This window comes from Hipposideros armiger, unplaced genomic scaffold, assembly GCF_001890085.2.
Source record: "Hipposideros armiger isolate ML-2016 unplaced genomic scaffold, ASM189008v1 scaffold_488, whole genome shotgun sequence".
Classification (NCBI taxonomy): domain Eukaryota; kingdom Metazoa; phylum Chordata; class Mammalia; order Chiroptera; family Hipposideridae; genus Hipposideros; species Hipposideros armiger.
In genome coordinates, this window is record NW_017731838.1 from 395,265 (window position 1) to 411,943 (window position 16,679).

Sequence of the window (16,679 nt, forward strand, 5' to 3'; positions counted from 1 at the left end):
CCCCCCCCCCGTTAATCTAGTATCTCTTAGGTGTCTCTGATGAGCAAAGATTTTGATTTTACTTGAGTGGGAATCACTACTGATTAAAATTGTAAAAATAACTTTTATGTCAGGTAGAAAGAATATCCAGTGGTGTTTTCAGGTACTAAGGAAACTTTTGTGTAAGGTCAGGAAGGTTGATGCTCAAGACTTGACTGTTGATATCTGGGCCTCACTTTAGGAAAACTTAGGTTTGGTTTTAGGCCAGAAGACTGGAGCTGTGATGCTCTGGGGCTGGCCTTCTCCTCATATGATAGCTGTTCAGCTTTGCTGAGTAAGCTGTCATAGTCCAGGCTTGTGGCTTGGTCTTGTGTCAGGCCAGTTAACGCACCTGGACCAAGAGCCTCCGATTCATGAGCCACAGTTACCTGACTTTAGGCAACAGCAAGAGAAATACGGCAAAAGTGAAGCAATAGCTTAGAAAACTTATTTTTATTACTGGACCAGCATTACAAAGTGCATCTTCATATAATGGAAAAGGGAAAATTATTTCTTACATTTTGATGATAGGATGGTAAGAAGGAATAGCTTTTTTAACTGTAAATTTTTCACATAGTCTATGGATTTTTTCTTTTCTGTTACATTGTGTTTTATTAGATAATTCTTGATTTATGTCCCATAAGTTCAAAAATAAGTAAGCAATTAATTAATGAGGATTGGAGGGCTGATAAAAGAAAGTCCACCAAAGTCAAGTGCTAGTAGCATATGAGAAACTGAAGTCTACTGCCATCTAAAGAAAAGAGTAATGAAAGACTTCACAGTTTAGGCAGACAAGTTCAAGGAGTTCATCAAATCTAATTAATAAGCATTTACTAAATATCTGCTACATATCTGTTATCCTAATCTTGTCAGATCATTTTTTGCCTCATTGCTGAGTGCCACTGCCAGGCACATAGTAAGCTCTCAGTAGATGGATTTTGCCTGAATGAGTGTTTCAGTTGAGAACAAATTTAAGTATCCCATTGACATTTTCAGATTTGAAATTTCAACCAGTTTCCTAGAGAAGGGTCAGAGCCTTGCAATAGGTGTCACTGAGAGCTTGGAAAATTGCTTTCTGTAAGCGCATGGCAATGTTTTCAGTGCTGGGAGGATTCAAAGATGAACAAGTTACTCCCTGTGCCAGCCCTCTTAGAAGCTGAGTAGATCCGACTGATAGAGAAGACTGGGAGGGCAGATGTTTATAGAGACAGTAAAAACGTTCACACAGCAATCCATGGTGCCAGTTGGCTTGGGCAGGCCTTCTAGAATCCCTAAATGAGTTCTTTTACTAATACAAAAGTTCTTTGAGTAAAAGAAACTGAATTTAGTTAATTGAGGGAAAAAGGAAAGAAATAGCAATTAGGGAGGCTATACACAGCATCTTTGTGACTTCCCTTTATTATGCTAATGTGATAAACTAATCCTCAATAATTTGATCATGGATAATGGCATAATATACTTACTGTCTTCAGAATATTTGTTTGCATTTTAACTAGGGGATTTAAGTCATGGTGGCTAGTGGGAAAAATATTTTTGAGGAAGATGACTTTTTGAAAAGTCCTTTATAGGATCCTGTCTAACCCTTGCTGTGGTGTAAGGGTTTTCTTACTTTTAAATTCATACTATTCATAATTTTTTTTTTTAAGATTTTTATTGGCGAATTGGGGGGATGGGAAGAGTGCTGGGGAATTGGGGGAAGGGGAACAGACAAGTTGCTGTCCTTTTGTTCTTCAGTCTAGTTGTGGAGGACGTTGCTTCACTGGCCCAAGTTGGCACCATCATTGCGCTCTTCCCTGGCGAGGCACACCAGTCGCCGGCTTCTGGACGGCCTCTCACTGCGGCTGCTGTCCGCTCACACTGGCTGCTGGCTACATACGGTAGCCTATGGCAACCCACTGCCACAGGGGCTGCAGTCTACGCCATTGCGGGTGACTCATGGCAGCCCAGCTCCAGGTTGAGCTGTTGTTCAGCATCTTAGCTGTGGAGGGCAGTGTCGCTGGCCCTCATATGTGGGATCCGAACCGGGGCCCTCTGGTGTCCCAAGCCAGTTCTTAACCATCGTGCCACTCGGCCGGCCTCCTATTCATAATTTTTAAATGTATTTTTTTTACATAGGTTACACAATCGCATGGTTTAAAAAAATCAAAAGGTATAAAAGGGTATACAATGAAAGTATTTCTTCCCTACAGCCACTATTAATAGTTGTTTATTCTTCTAGATATATATTGCGCATTTACAAAAAAATGCAAATATGTAGTCCAAAAACTTTTTGATACCTGTAATCTCTTGATATAAACTGATTACACAGAAAGGAAAATTATTGATTTTCTGTATCTTTATTATGAAGAATCCATTTCTTAAAGTTAGCAAGCATAAGATGAATTTATATATGAATAGTGATAACTTCAAAGAAGATACATAATTAAACCTAGAATATAAAAAAGTCTCATCAAAACTAACACATGTATCCTAAGAAAGGCAGAAAGTGTGTGTTTGAATTTAGCAAAACTGTCTGAAGGAAGCAATATGTACTTTCATAATTTGTACAAAAATAAAATAAAATAAACCAAGTAAACTGTTCTAGAGATGGAGTACATGTACCATTTGGGATGTGAGTTGCCAGTAAGTACATGAGATGAATCATAGGAGCTAGGATTGAAAAGGTAGTTTTGTCCAGGTTGTGGAAGTCCTCAGTTGAGAGAGTAGAATTGGAGTTTAGCCTGCAGGTATGTCAGCTATTGATACGTTCTGAGCACCAAAGTGATAGCATCTGAGCTGGGCTTTAGCAATGTTAAATGGAAAGGTGATTGGGATGGACTTGAGAAGAGATGTACCCTGCGGTTGCAGTGATAAAAAGTGAGAGTTAATAAAGCTGTGTGAATGGCACAGGAGGCAGTAAATTCAAGAGTGGGAGACCACTTCATGGACAGTGTAGAGGCTTGACCACTGCACTGTACATCTGAAGCTGCTGTTGAATAATATTGTATGTCAACTAAAATTTGATTTATATGTGATTACGGGATGTGGAGTACAGTGAGGGGAGTGCAGTCGATGGAATTGTAATAGATATGTAAGATATCGGTTGAGGGGTTGGTTAATTGGGTGAGGGGGATGGTCACTTTGTGAGGGGTGAAAAGTATAACTATTGCATTGTTTTGTACACCTAAAACTAATAAATTTAAAAAATGAAAAAAAAGGAGTGGGTGATATTTTTCTTTGACATTCATTATTATCATTAGTTTTCATTACAGATAGGTCCAAGAATCTTTTCAAGAGCGCCCTAACATTCTCTTTAAACAATAAATTCAACCCCAAACCAAAGGGTCCTGCTGTGTATTTTCAAATGTGAAGATAAAAGTCTCCAAACTTGAACGTTCTACTTGGAGCTTAAATTCTGGTCACTCCTAGGAGGTTTATTTCCAATTCTCTTGAATCTTAAGCTGCTTTTGTTTTGAGTGCATGCTGTGATGTTACCCTAGGAATTAAATATTGCCTTCTTAAAAATATCTTAGGTTTCATTTCCCGACCTTATCATTTTGGGTGGTAGGAAGTGCCCTAATTCCTTAAAATGTGTGAGTCCTTGGGACAGAATGGTGCACACAATTGTACTGAAAAGGTGACTCAGCAAGTTCGGTGCTGAGGGCTCAGGCTTTAGAAAATGACTAGTGTCTCTGAAAGGCTGTCAGAATTAAAATGATGGCACACAAACTTGCCAGTTTTATTTTTAATTGCAGCTTTGCTTTTGAAAGAAAAACAATTACAAACTCAGAACTGATATTGTAACCCTTCACTGTTAGGTCACCTCCAAACCAGGGTTGGTTGGTTGGGTGGGTGATGATGACTGGGGTAGATAGGCAGCTCTTCTCAGAGGCTCCCCTGGATGCCCTGAGGCCCAGGGCCTGGGTTCAAGGTACTTATTTCCACATCCTCTGTTAGTCCTGGGGTGTGTGTTTCCATAGTTTCTCCAGACAAAGTGGGGCTTTTCCCGTGGTTGTATTTTGGTAGGTTACTCGCCTCAGGTGCTGCTCTAGGAGAATGTGGTAAGGAGTGTGAGGTGTGCCTGCTCCATCCTGGGGCTGGCCCGTACTTATCTGTTATGCTAGGTACTGACTGGCCAGTCCTGGTATATATTTCAGCCAACCTGGGGTTTCTGTATGTGAATAGCCATGAGCTGGATGTAAAGAGCCATGAACATGGCAACTCCAAATAAAATGCCCCTGAGGCCAAGGGAAAAAGGAATTACTTGTGCATTTTTTTTTTTTTTTTATATATCCAAAATGTGTTTATTGGGATGCTTCCTCACTCATCTTGACTCAGGGGGCTTTTAGTGCTGCTTCCTTCTGAAGGAGCATCCTTCTGTAAGCCTTGCTTTTCCTCCTGTGGGCTGACAGAGGACCGTGGAGCAGCCAACACACAAAACTACCGTTTGTGCATGGCTCAAGACGGTGGTGATTTTATAGCATCCTGGGCATTTCACGTCCATGAAGTAGGAGTTGGGGCTCTGCACCAGGTGCTTCTTCTTGTGTTTCCTCTTCTCCTCTTCTGGAGAGGGATGAAGGAGTTCCTTAGCGAGAGGCATGTTCTCGTGGGGAGGTCGTCACCGCCGGAAAGCTACTTGTGCATTTTTAAGATAAGACACTTGAACTTGTTTAGGCCGCTAGAGTCTATTCAATTAAGTTTTCAATTTTAGTGTAAAATACACCTCTTGGAAAATTAGATAAAGTTTTATAAATACTCATTTGTAAGTTCAAACCTGACTTTCTTTAGTTCTCTCCTACCTATACTTATATATATGAGTGAATTTACATTAATAGTAGTGTCTAAAATTTTATAGGTGTTTGCTCTTATCTGCTCATGCAAGACCTCACCTGGCAGTGCCCCTAACTCCACACCCCTACCCCCCCGCTCCCCATTTCTATGAGTCCACAGCAGTGTCTCATGTACGAGTATTTGTGAATAAGCTCACTTACATTCTTCCATTCCTGGTGCCTACAGAGCACTTGAGAGACGCTTCTGTGTTGTGACCACTGCCAGTCTGTAAAAAAGCTCGTTTCTTGTTGGGCTATTATTGTTGTCTCAATCCCCTGAAGCTCGATATCTAGGAATGCTTAGTCCTTTATTTTTTATTTATTTATTTATTTTTCTGAGCCAAAGCCATAGTATGTGCTTTATAGAAGCTGAGAGTGTAGCCTGGTTTCTCTTATTCAGGCATGGTTAAAAAAATTTTTAACCTTGTTATGGAAGCTGAGGAGCTTATGCCGTGTTTACATCTCCTGGGAAGATAGCCCCTTCCCTTTTGTTGGTGGTTCCTCTCTCTCTCTCTGCCTTGGAGCAACACCTGAGGTCAAGCTAGAGCTTTCTCTCCTGGCTCCAAAGCTTTCTCTAGTCTCTAACTTGGAGCTCTTAACATACAAGCCACCTCCCAAAAGGTTTCTTCCTCCTATGTAAGCCAGCTCCTGTAGGTAACACCTGAGGGCTGCATGCAGGCTCTGCCAACTGGTTAGACGTGAAATTAACATCTTAAATGTTCCAGGGATTTCAGTGTATTTTTCCTGACGCAGTTAATTTCATATTTTTCTTTACAGTTTTTTTCCTGTTTTACTAAACCTTTCTGAGGTTTTGAATGCTATATATATATATATATATATATATATATATATATATATATATATATATATATAAATTTTTTTTATTATGTTACTCTTAGGCTGTCTCACCCTTGAGCCCCCTACAATAACCATCTCCTCACTGAGGATTAGAAATTTATTCCTCAGGCTCAGATCTCTTCTCTTTGGGCCTCAGACTCATTTATTCAACTGCTTAACTTGACATTTCCACTTGGCACTCACACTGGTGCCTGGAACTCAACAAGTCCAACTGTCCCCATTCCTCGTGACCAGCATCCCCATCCGTCTTCCATTGTCCCTTATGTCAGTGACTAGCATTCCCGAAGGTCAAGTCCCATAGCCAGAAGCCTATGAGCCCTTGACGTCTCCTTCTCCTCACTCCCCTGTATGCAGTCCATCAAGTCCTGTCTTCTTACCTCTTGAGCAGCGGTTTTCAACCTGTGGGTTGCGACCCCTTTGAGGGTCGAACGACCCTTTCACAGGGGTCTCCTAAGACCATCGGAAAACAAAAAGATATTTACATTACGATTCATAACAGTAGCAAAATTACAGTTATAGAGTAGCAACGAAAATAATTTTATGGTTTGGGGTCACCACAGCATGAGGAACTGTATTAAGCGGTTGCAGCATTAGGAAGGTTGAGAACTGCTGCTCGTCAGTGTCTTGGCATCCATCCACTCCTTTCCCACCCAGATGACTGCAATAGCCTCTCAGCTGGTCTCTCTGCCTCCTTAGTGGCTCGTCCTTCAATTCATTCATTTAAAAATGCAAACCCAATCAGATCTCTCCTCGGCAGCATGTTTAATTAAAACCCATCAGTAGCTTCCTGTTCTTACTTCTTTAGCCTTATCTCCCGTCAGTCATAACTACCTTCACTCCTTGCTTTCTATCCTCAGTTCTCAAAGTGCCAAGCTCCCTCTGTCAGTGCTGGCTTTGCCGATTGCTTCTTCTGCCTGGAGCAGCCTGCGGCCCTTTTACCTAGTTCATTTCTCTTCCTCAGACTTCATCACTTTTGCAGAGAACCTTTCCCTGTCTGTCAGCTGTGTATATTTTCGTAGCACCATATACCTTTCCTTCATCGTACTGAACACAATTGTAATTTTATACCCACTTGGATGATTCCTTATCTTTCTTTTTTCTTTAACCTTTGAACTCTATGAAGGCAGACACTCCCTTCTGTATCTTTACCACTTAGCATGATTTAATAGGTCAGTAATAAATATTTCATGAGTGAATAGCTGGGGATCAATAGAGCATAGACTTTAAGAGAATGATGGTGAATCAGCCAGCTAGCTGTCGGAATTCGAATCCTGACCCTGCCCTAATAACCTGTAACTATGGGCATCTTGCTTAAGATTTCTAAGCCTCAGTCTCCTTATCTGAAAAATGGAGATAGTAAATTCTTTTAGGGGTTGTTCATAGTATTTGAAAATACAAATACTTAGTATTTATAAAAGTGCTTTGAAAATAGAAGCCGTTAAATGATGGATTTTACATTAAAAAAATTTTTTTATTATAAAATTTAAAAATGCAGATTCAGAAAATCACAAAAAATAAATGTATAGTTGGGTGAATAATTATAAAGAGAATATCCTTGTTACTTCTCAAAACCCCAGGAGCCCCTCAATATCTCCACCCCAATGTCGGCCCTTCCCATTCTACCTAAGTAACCCCATCTTCACTTTTATAGTCATCACTTCCTTGCTTGTAATAATTTTGCCACTCAAATGTGCATCTGTGGACATGGTAGTTTATTTTTGCCCATTAAAAAAAAATGTGTCCCCTCTGTCCTTTTTTTTTTTTTCCTTGCAGTTTATCTGTTGAAGAAGCTGGAAATCTCCTTAAGTCTGGGTTTTGCTGATTGCATTCGAAGGACGCAGTTCAGCATGTTCCTCTTTCCTTTGTATGTCCTGCAAATGGGCAGCTGCATCCAGAGGCTTCATCCTTTGGGCAGGGCTATAGGGGATGGTGTGACCTTTCATTGGGAGGCACATATCTGATAGTCTTTCTTTTTGTTGCATTAGGAGCTGTTGCTGTGTTTAATCTTAGTTGTGGGTGGGCATAGTCCACTATTCCATGCAGGGGTAGAACTGGCAACCTTGTTGGTAAGAGCATGTGCTTTCACCAGCTGAGCCATCCTTCCAGCTGTTGGCAGCTCAGCAGGAGCTGAGCTTGGGCGCAGCTCACTGGCCCATGTGGGAATCGAACTGGCGACCCTGTTGCTCAGAGCTCGAGCTCTTAACCAACTGAGCCTCTTGGCCGGCCCCTCAAACAGACAGTCTTGTTGGTAGGAGCACGTGCTCTCACCAGCTGAGCCATTCTGCCACCTGTTGGCAGCTCAGCAGCAGCTCAGCTCGGGCCAGCTCACTGGCCCATGTGGGAATCGAACTGGCGGCCCTGTTGCTCAGAGCTCACTCTCTTAAGCTAACTCTTAACCAACTGAGCCACTCGGTCGGCCCCTGAATACTTTTTTAAAAGAGACACTTTTTTCCTCTTCTACTATGTAGTTACACAGTGGTACAGTTCATATAGAAAAGCAGAATAAATGCTAGATTCTTTCCCATTATCAGTTCCCATGATAATGAGTGTGTTCCCCATCATCCTGTGAAGGTAATCAATTAGTTGTGTGTTTTAAAAAATAATGTTGTGAGCTCCTGGATTTAAACGTATTTTATGAGTTTCAATTAGTTGTAATTATTACCTTTTGAAACTTATAGAATTCCATCTTTGGCCAGTGGGAGCCTTTTGCAGGTTCGCTCCTGAGTCCTTTTGATATGACCCTATTAGTCTTTGAGAGTTTTCCTGTAACAAGATATTTTAGGTTCATTTTGAGCCTTTTCTGCTTACACCTGGAATTAACCATTTCTTCAAAAAGATCCCTGATTTCTTTTCATCGGAAATGGTGTTTCAACACCTTGTCCTGCCTCAGCTCTGAGCAGCACAGCCGCACCCAGACCCAGCTTTTCAGACGTCACCTGCGCCGTTTGTTTGTAGGGTGAGTGACCATCCTGGTCCTGCTTTGCTCAGAAATGGCTGAGTTTAGTGCTGAAAGTCCCATGTCTGGGGAGGGGGCGGGTAAGGACTCATTCTAGGTGTTATGGAGGCGCATTGCTATTTGATCATTGTTTCTAGGCCTTCCCTATGGAGAGATCTGGAAAAAATATGTACGATGTCTGCCTTTTGCAGGTAATAATCACCCAGTTGTTAGATTTATATACTTTCTGTGTCTTCTTAAAGGCAAGTAACACTTATTTTAAAGAGTGCTTTGTAATCATCTTTGCCATTTGCTTATCATAGCCCCTCTAGGCATTGCTAATGGGTTCAGGGAAATGGCTCCATTTTACTCTAATCCATGGCTGTTAAATACAGTGGATAAATCCGTGTACTACAGGAGTCATACTGTGACTGCCATATAATGAATGCCTTGGTATTATTACAGCTAAACTTAACATTTATTACACTTACTGTATGCAGGTGCTTGAATGTTTTACCTAATTTAATTTTTATATCTACCACGTGCATTAGGGACTGTTATAGATGGGAAAACTGAGGATTCCAAAGGCTAACTGATGTATCCAGGCTACATTGCAAGGGCAAGAACTAAGAATTTAACCTAGGTCTCTCTTATCCTGGAGCCTTTACACTTAGCCACTTTATTACCCTTTTAATTACTAAAGATGAGTCTGGCCTGATTCAGGTTTAAAAAAAAAAAAAGCAATAAACAAAACTTGAGAATTTTGGAATAGTTCTAGGAGGTGTTTAGGAATTTGTCACTTTAGAGGGCTCAGGATAAATTAGGATTTTGTCACAACTGCCCTTCTATGCACATGACAATCATTACTAATCAAGTAAGGCTTTTTTTTCTTTTTTCCTTTCTTTTTCTGCTGCCACTAAAAATTTGCTAGAGTTGGCACATAACGTGAAACCCATCTGCCATTCCGAGCGACTGGCCGATTCCTTTGGACTCCCGTAGCACTGTTTTTGTGCCTGTATTACCCAGTCATTGCTGTACTGTATCCCAATAGTCAGTCATATACTCTTTTCAGCTGCTCTGGTAAAAATCAGTTTTCTAAGTGATCACCTACAAATTCTTAATTCTGGAAGATGTTTTTAGGTACACTGCAAAAACAAAGAGAAAGGATGAGAGACCGGTTTGGTGGTCACATAAATGTGAAAAACCCAGTTCTGGAAGCTTTATAATGTGCATCGCTATATTAACATCCTGAGAAATCGTAGCGTAAAGGAACCTGTGTAACAGTTTTTAACCCAGTGTTTTCTAAACATGACTGATCCCTGTATCCCCTCCTTTTTTTTAAAAAAAAACAATTAGGAGATTTTATTATCTTAAATAATACATAACTCACAGGTAGGATAGGCCCAGGGGTAGTGCAGGTTCCATGGGGGGGAGCATCAAGCCTTTCGCACCAGTTCTCTCTATTTTCTTATCTCTGCCCTCCCTGTGAGTGGGATTAACTCCCAGGCTATCGGCCACATGACCTGAAGCAACCTCAGGAACCACAGCCACACAGGATGATAGCCAGAGGAGGAAAGTCCCCTTTTGGAACACGAAAATGGCTCCGGCAGTGTTGCAGAGGTTTGGGATGTTGGCCTTCATCTTATTGGCCAGGTTTGGGCAGTTACCCCTTCCTAATCATTTGTTGGCATGGGGGCAGGATTCCTGTGATTGGCCATGGAGATCTGTGTCAGTGTTGTTTGGGGAAGTAAGGGTGGAACTAGGGCCAGAAATGATATTCTCTTGGGTGACGAGTGAGTGAGAGGTGAGACAGCAGAGGCAGCATGTGTGCTGCGCTCCATAGCTTGGCTGAGAAGGAAAGGAGAAGGCAGCATTCACAGGATGGTGTGGAGTGCGTGTTCTGGGAATTTTTTGTTGGTGTTGAGAGAGATTTAAGCACATTTTTAGGTTAAAGGGAAATATTGAAAAGTAAAGGGGAAGGGCCTAAATATTTCAGTGATAGAGGATGGTTGATAGTGCAGTGTCTGGACAGACAGGATCCGAGCACAGGGGGAAGGTTTAGGCTTGAGATTAGTGGGAAAGGTAAAAATGGGAGCACATAGAGCTTTGTAGGAGGTTGGCAGGGAATTACGATATTTCAAGCTGGATTGCCTCAAGTTTCTTGGTAAGCAGGAGGCAAAATTAATTGCTCCTGGTCAGGAGAATGGCATGCATAGAGGGTAATTTTAAGAGAGGTGGTAAAAGGCTTGGAACAAATTATTGGAAAGAATAAGAGCAAAAACATTTGTTGAGCCTCCTATGCTAAGTACTTTACGATCTCATTTAATCCTCACAGTAACTATGAGATAGTTACTATTATCCCCATTTTATGGATCAGGAAACAGTTTTAAAGAGGCTAAGTGACTTGCCAAAGGTGAAAGAAGTTAATGAATGAAGGAGGGATTCAGGCTTTTTCTGTTTCTGACGCCGGAGCCACCCTCTTAAATCTTTGTATTCTCTTGGTACACAAAGGAGAGGAAGTGTAGCAAAGGTAAGTGGGCAGATTGTTTTAGAGTGAAGGGCAGGATGTGGGTTGGAGGCCAGGAGAACGTAGTGACATCCATTGGCACGGATATGCTCTTTTTGTAGGAGTAGCCAGCTCCTGAGATGGACAGGCTATGGGCATGGCATGACAAGCTCAGGGTGCAGGAATGCTTGATGAGAGTTGCTCAGGTGTCAGCTAAGCCAGGAAGGAACTGAGGCCAGGAGGGAGCTGAGGGCGTAAAGACTGGGAAGGGTCAAAGGAGTTAGAAGTCTCCTGTCATGTGAAATCCTCGCTGTGGCCATAAGAATGGGGGACTGAAGTGGAATGGAGGCGAGAGTCGCTGGAGTTGAGTTCAGGGCACTTGTGGATGTAATCCTGATGTTCCACGTTATACCTCTTCCTATTTCTCTTTGGACTGAAGGAATTGTCTCCAGAAGTTCTCCAGTAAAATGCTGCCAGAGAAGGAAGATTGTATTATACATTATGAAACCAGAGGCCAGGGGTGGGTAGAGTTGGTGTCTCTTGACTATTTTGCCCAAGGCCAGGTCAGTTAAGAGCATTTGCTTGTAACTGTACTCAGGGGCAATTTTACCGATTAAATGCAATAGAAATTAGGTATCAGGAAATAGAATGGTTGTTTTTTTTCTTTAGAGGAGTGTGTTTTAGCCAAGTTAAATTTCCAAGAATGGTTTTATTCAGTGCCTGTACATAGTGTAGATAGATCATTCCAGGAATACAAATAATTTTTTATTCAAGCACTATATTTAAAACTATCGCTCCTTACTATAATTGATTTTCCTTGCCTTTTAATGTGAGTGATGTTTTGGTAATTTCATTGTGGAATAGAAATTCTATACAGAAAGAGTTTATACTACCTCCTTTCTTTATGAGAATACAAATGAAGTATTATAATTATTCAGTTAACTAAGCAAAGTTGAAGTTAGGAGTGAATCTTTTGTGATTCTGCTCTGATTTTATGTAAAATGATTGCTATATTCTTACATTAAAACACATCTCCTGAATAATAAAACACTTCTCAGTTTTTTTCAGGGGTTGTATTTTTTCATAGCAATCACTTAACAGTGTCTCTCAACGTGTGACATAAGGGTCCATAAATAGTTTAGGGAGTTTTGTTAAAAATATTGTACTTATTCCAAAGACACATCTTCTTCTTTCTGAATGAAGAATCTTGTGGGATAGGATCTAGAAATAGGCATTTGAACAAATTCCCCAAGTGATTCTTGAAAACTGAGTAGTGTGTTCTCAAGCAATGGTTAGGGGCTTCCTAATGTCAATGAGGACCACTTCTAGCATTCACTGCGTTTATATACCTACATGCTCAAGTATGCAGTTCTCAGTCCTCTCTACTCAGAGGTAGATGGCTGCTGCACAGCGGCCTATCTTTAATACCATGTTTCTTGTAAGAGGAGGTCTTATTCTTTGAATTTCAACACATTTATTTTAGATAGAAATGGAAGAAATAATTTATATGATCTAGACCTAGTCTGGAGCAGATAACTTTTACTCACCAGTTAGAAGGGATGTAAAAGTCAGCCTTTTTGAGTTGATGCAGTTGAATTGTACTTTCAATTTTATGCAACTAGTATTTTGATGGCAATAATTCATCTCCTACATCTCAGTATTTTGTACGTGTATGTTATTAGGGCCACTCTGCCTGGAGCTCACCTTCTGTCTTCAAGGGAGCTATGGAAATAGAGATCCCATTGAATCAAATTACCAATGTAATATTTTTTTCGAACAAGGCACTAAATATTTTATCACCAGTTTTTATTTAAAAGCCAGTCAACAAATTAATTAGGAATGGTATTATGGCATTTCAGGAGAGTAATGGAGTAAAACAAATAAACAAACAAACAAACAAACAAGCAAGCAAACCCCCAAACCTGTGATTGCTTTCATTACTTAAGATCTATGGAAAAAGCCATTCTATGTGACTCATCTAGTTGTCGAATTACATGACAGCTTTGAAGCAGAGGCAGCCACTCTTGCTCCTTCATCATTTATATTCAGTGGTTTCAGTGAGAACTCTTATGAGATGAGAATAATTTTTGTCATATACTTCAATATGCGAATTTCAAAATTTTGATGAAATGATCTCATGAATTGATTGTATATTTGAGTAACTTTTCTTCCATGACCTGGGCTGGAGAGCAAAATGTAGAAAAGAGACCAGAATAGGAAGAATAATATTGTACAATTCCTAAGATGGCCTCCAACAGTGATATGGCTCATTAGTTACTCAGTTATGAGCTCCCATCAAGAATAGATTAAGCCCCTTGAGCACAGAGAATGTAATTTACTCACATTTGTCTCTCTAGTACCCAACTAAGTGGCAGACACACAGAATCCTCAGTCAATGTTAGACTGAATGACTTGATGGAAATGTGATTCATAGCATAGATTTCCCTCATGAACTGAAGATTTCAATGGAAGCCACTGATAAAATGGTCACAAAATGTTGGTTACATGAACCTTTTTAGGAATGCAAAAAGCTCATGTCAGTTTTCGGTTATCCTTCCTAAGTCAATTTGCTTTCTTCATTCCTCTCTTCTAGCCCTAGTATCTGTTCTAACCTTGCCCAATTTAGGCCAACTACTGTCTGCCTGTGTACTTTCAAGTGCATGTTATAATTTCAGTTTCCAAATCTATGTCTGATTTTATATATACTTAAATTTCTCTTGTAAGCAAGTGGAGTGTGTTTTCTAAGGATCTTCAGGTTTGAGTCCTTGGCATTAGAAATAAAACACATTTTTCTTCCCATGAGTCTAATTCTTCCAACTGGCTGGAAAAACAATCTTAAGTATACCTCAAAAGCCTACCTCTATTGATCAGTTAATAGATTTTGCCTTTGCGTTAATATTTTTCTCTTGAAAAGCAGGTTAGTAACCAAGAAACATTACTAAAGCAGTCTGCTTGTGACAGTAAAATTTGAAAGCATGAAAGGTCATAACACTAATCGCATGTAATATAACTATAATCATTCTTTGGGAAGGAAATTAGCATGGCAAAAAATTTAGACTGACTTTTGGAACCATAGTAACCTGTATTTGTAAACTGCTTTATAATTTTTAAAGTATTTTTATATACATTATCCTTCTTTAAATGCATAATCTTTTAATATAAGTATGACAGATATTATTTAAATTGAATCTCAGAGGTGAACATGTTCATGTAACTTAGCAAGAAAATGGCAAAGAAATCAACTTAGAGCATTTTTTTACCTGGGTCTTAATTGAGCATTCTTGCCAATAAACGGGGTATCATATGCTTTTGCCATAGTTATAATACATAGGGGATTGTGCCCAACGTAAAGCACATTTGAATTTCATATTTGTTCAGAGAAAAGATCTGATTTCATACCCCTTCATAGGCTCTCATCTCGGGATCTCTCCTGACTGATGATCATATTTCACTATAGAAATATAAACAGAACCTTGATTCCTACATTTGATGCATGTAGGCAGGGTTGGCCTTTAGCCTGAATACAATACTTTGATAAATGGTGTAATAAGCTGCAGGCACTACTGATGATCTAATCTATCTCATGCCAAGTTCATTTTAGTAAAATCATAATAGGGATTTATACTTCTGGAGGCCGAATTGGCTTGACTTGACTGCCTAAGTATCCCTCAGGGTAGAGAAGGCCTTGACCTGCCCCTCCCTTTTGTGTTTATTACTCATTTCCCTATCTGGTAATACAAAGTTTATGGTTTAGGGTTGGTTGAAGAGGCTGGAAGGGGATTTTTCCAGTTCACCTTGCATAGTTTGTGCTTCAGAGCTTCCCCTATCCCCTCCACCCCCATGTTGTTCCATTAGTTTCTTAGCCCATAGAAGACTCCTTGAAGCACAACGAAACTCTTGAGGCACACAGTCCTTTCAGCGAAGTCAGAGTCCCAATTGAACCATAAATTTCATAGACACTTATAATATATATATTAAAGATTTTATTGGGGAATTGGCGGAGGGGAACAGTGTTGGGGAATTGGGGAAGGGGAACAGACAAGTTGCTGTCCTTTTGTTCTTCAGTTTAGTTGTGGAGGACGTTGCTTCACTGGCCCATGTTGGTATTATCATTGCACTCTTCCCAGGTGAGGCATTCGCTCGCCGGTCATTAGACGGCCGCTCACGACTGCTCACGCTGGCTGCCAGCCACTCATGGTGGCTCACTGCAGCAGGGGCTGCAGCCTACGCCATTGCCTGCGACTCACAGCAGCCAGCTCCAGGTGGAGCTGTTGTTCACCATCTTAGCTGTAGAGGGCGCAGCATCACTGGCCCTCATGTGGGATCCGAACTGGGGCCCTGCTGTTCAGAGCTGGCGTCCCAAGCCAACCCTTAACCAATGAGCCACTCGGCCGGCCCCACTTATAGTATTTTTAAAAAACATTTTTGGTGACACTACTTTCATAGAAATGAAAATAATTTTCATTTAAAATAGGGGGAAATGGTGGACAGTGTAAATGTACAGTAATAATAGTTTAATTAAAACAATATATCCCAAATATTATATGTAAGATGCTCATGATATAATATTGAGTGTAGAAAGCCAGATGCAGAACTGTGTGAACCCTATGATCCTACTTTCTTTAAAGAATGATGAAAATGATAAAAAGTACCAGTAATAATTCATAGTTGTTAATGTGTTGCCAGGCATTGTTGTAAGTGCTTCATGTGTATTAACTCAATGCTCATCAATCCTAAGACATACTATTTTTATCTTTATTTTACCATTGAGGAAAATGAGGTACAGAAAAATAAGTTGCCCAAAGTTACATAGTAAGTGTTGGGAGTCATTAAGTAGAAGGAAATGCACCAAAATATTCACAGTGATTATCTCTGGATGATGGAATGATAGGTCAGTTTAATTTTTTTTCTCACTAGATTACCAGTTTATTATAAAAGGATGTAACTCAGGAACAGCCAGATGGAAGAGATGCACAGGGCAAGGTATGGGGAAAGGGCACCAAGTTTCCATGCCCTCTGAGTGGGCCACTCTCCTCCACATGTTCACCCTCCTGGAGCTTTCTGACGCCCATCTTTTCGGGTTTTAATGAAGGTTTCATTAAAAGGCATAATTGATGAAAACATTGGCCATTGGAGATTTCAGTTTAATTCTTTATAATATAGAGTATGTCTCTGCTCTTTGTGTAAGTGGAAATAGCATTTTAAAAATAAATTGGGGCTGGCTGAGTGGCGCGTTGGTTAACAGCTGGCTTGGGATGCCACATGGTTCGGATCCCACATGAGGGCCAGTGACACTGCCCTCCTCAGCTAACATGCTGAACAACAGCTCAACCTGGAGTTGGGCTGCCATGAGTTGCCGGCGATGGCGTAGGCTGCAGCCCCTGCTGCAGTGGGTTGCCATGGGCTACCATGTGTAGCCAGCAGCCTCAGTGAGTGGCCGTCTAGAAGCCGGCGACTGAGGTGCCTCGCCCGGGAAGAGCGCAATGATGGTGCCAACTTGGGCCAGTGAAGCAACATCCTCCACAACTAGACTGAAGAACAAAAGGACAGCAAT

At 40.7% G+C, this 16,679-nt stretch overlaps 2 protein-coding genes across 5 annotated transcripts in view; one reads left to right on the forward strand and one right to left on the reverse strand.

Moving 5' to 3' along the window:
- The window catches only part of SNX25 (sorting nexin 25), a 104,458-nt gene that overhangs the window by 3,412 nt on the left and 84,367 nt on the right, over positions 1-16,679 (forward strand). The gene's annotated exons all lie outside the window — the stretch shown is intronic.
- On the reverse strand, positions 4,268-4,623 carry LOC109395855 (40S ribosomal protein S27-like). The gene has a single exon (XM_019667227.1). It carries the CDS (start codon positions 4,595-4,597, stop codon positions 4,343-4,345), a length of 255 nt encoding a protein of 84 aa, XP_019522772.1. The 5' UTR covers positions 4,598-4,623; the 3' UTR covers positions 4,268-4,342.

Bases quoted from the DNA above. Each gene is read 5' to 3' on its own strand.
- LOC109395855 (XM_019667227.1), bottom strand. From the start codon at position 4,597: ATGCCTCTCGCTAAGGAACTCCTTCATCCCTCTCCAGAAGAGGAGAAG.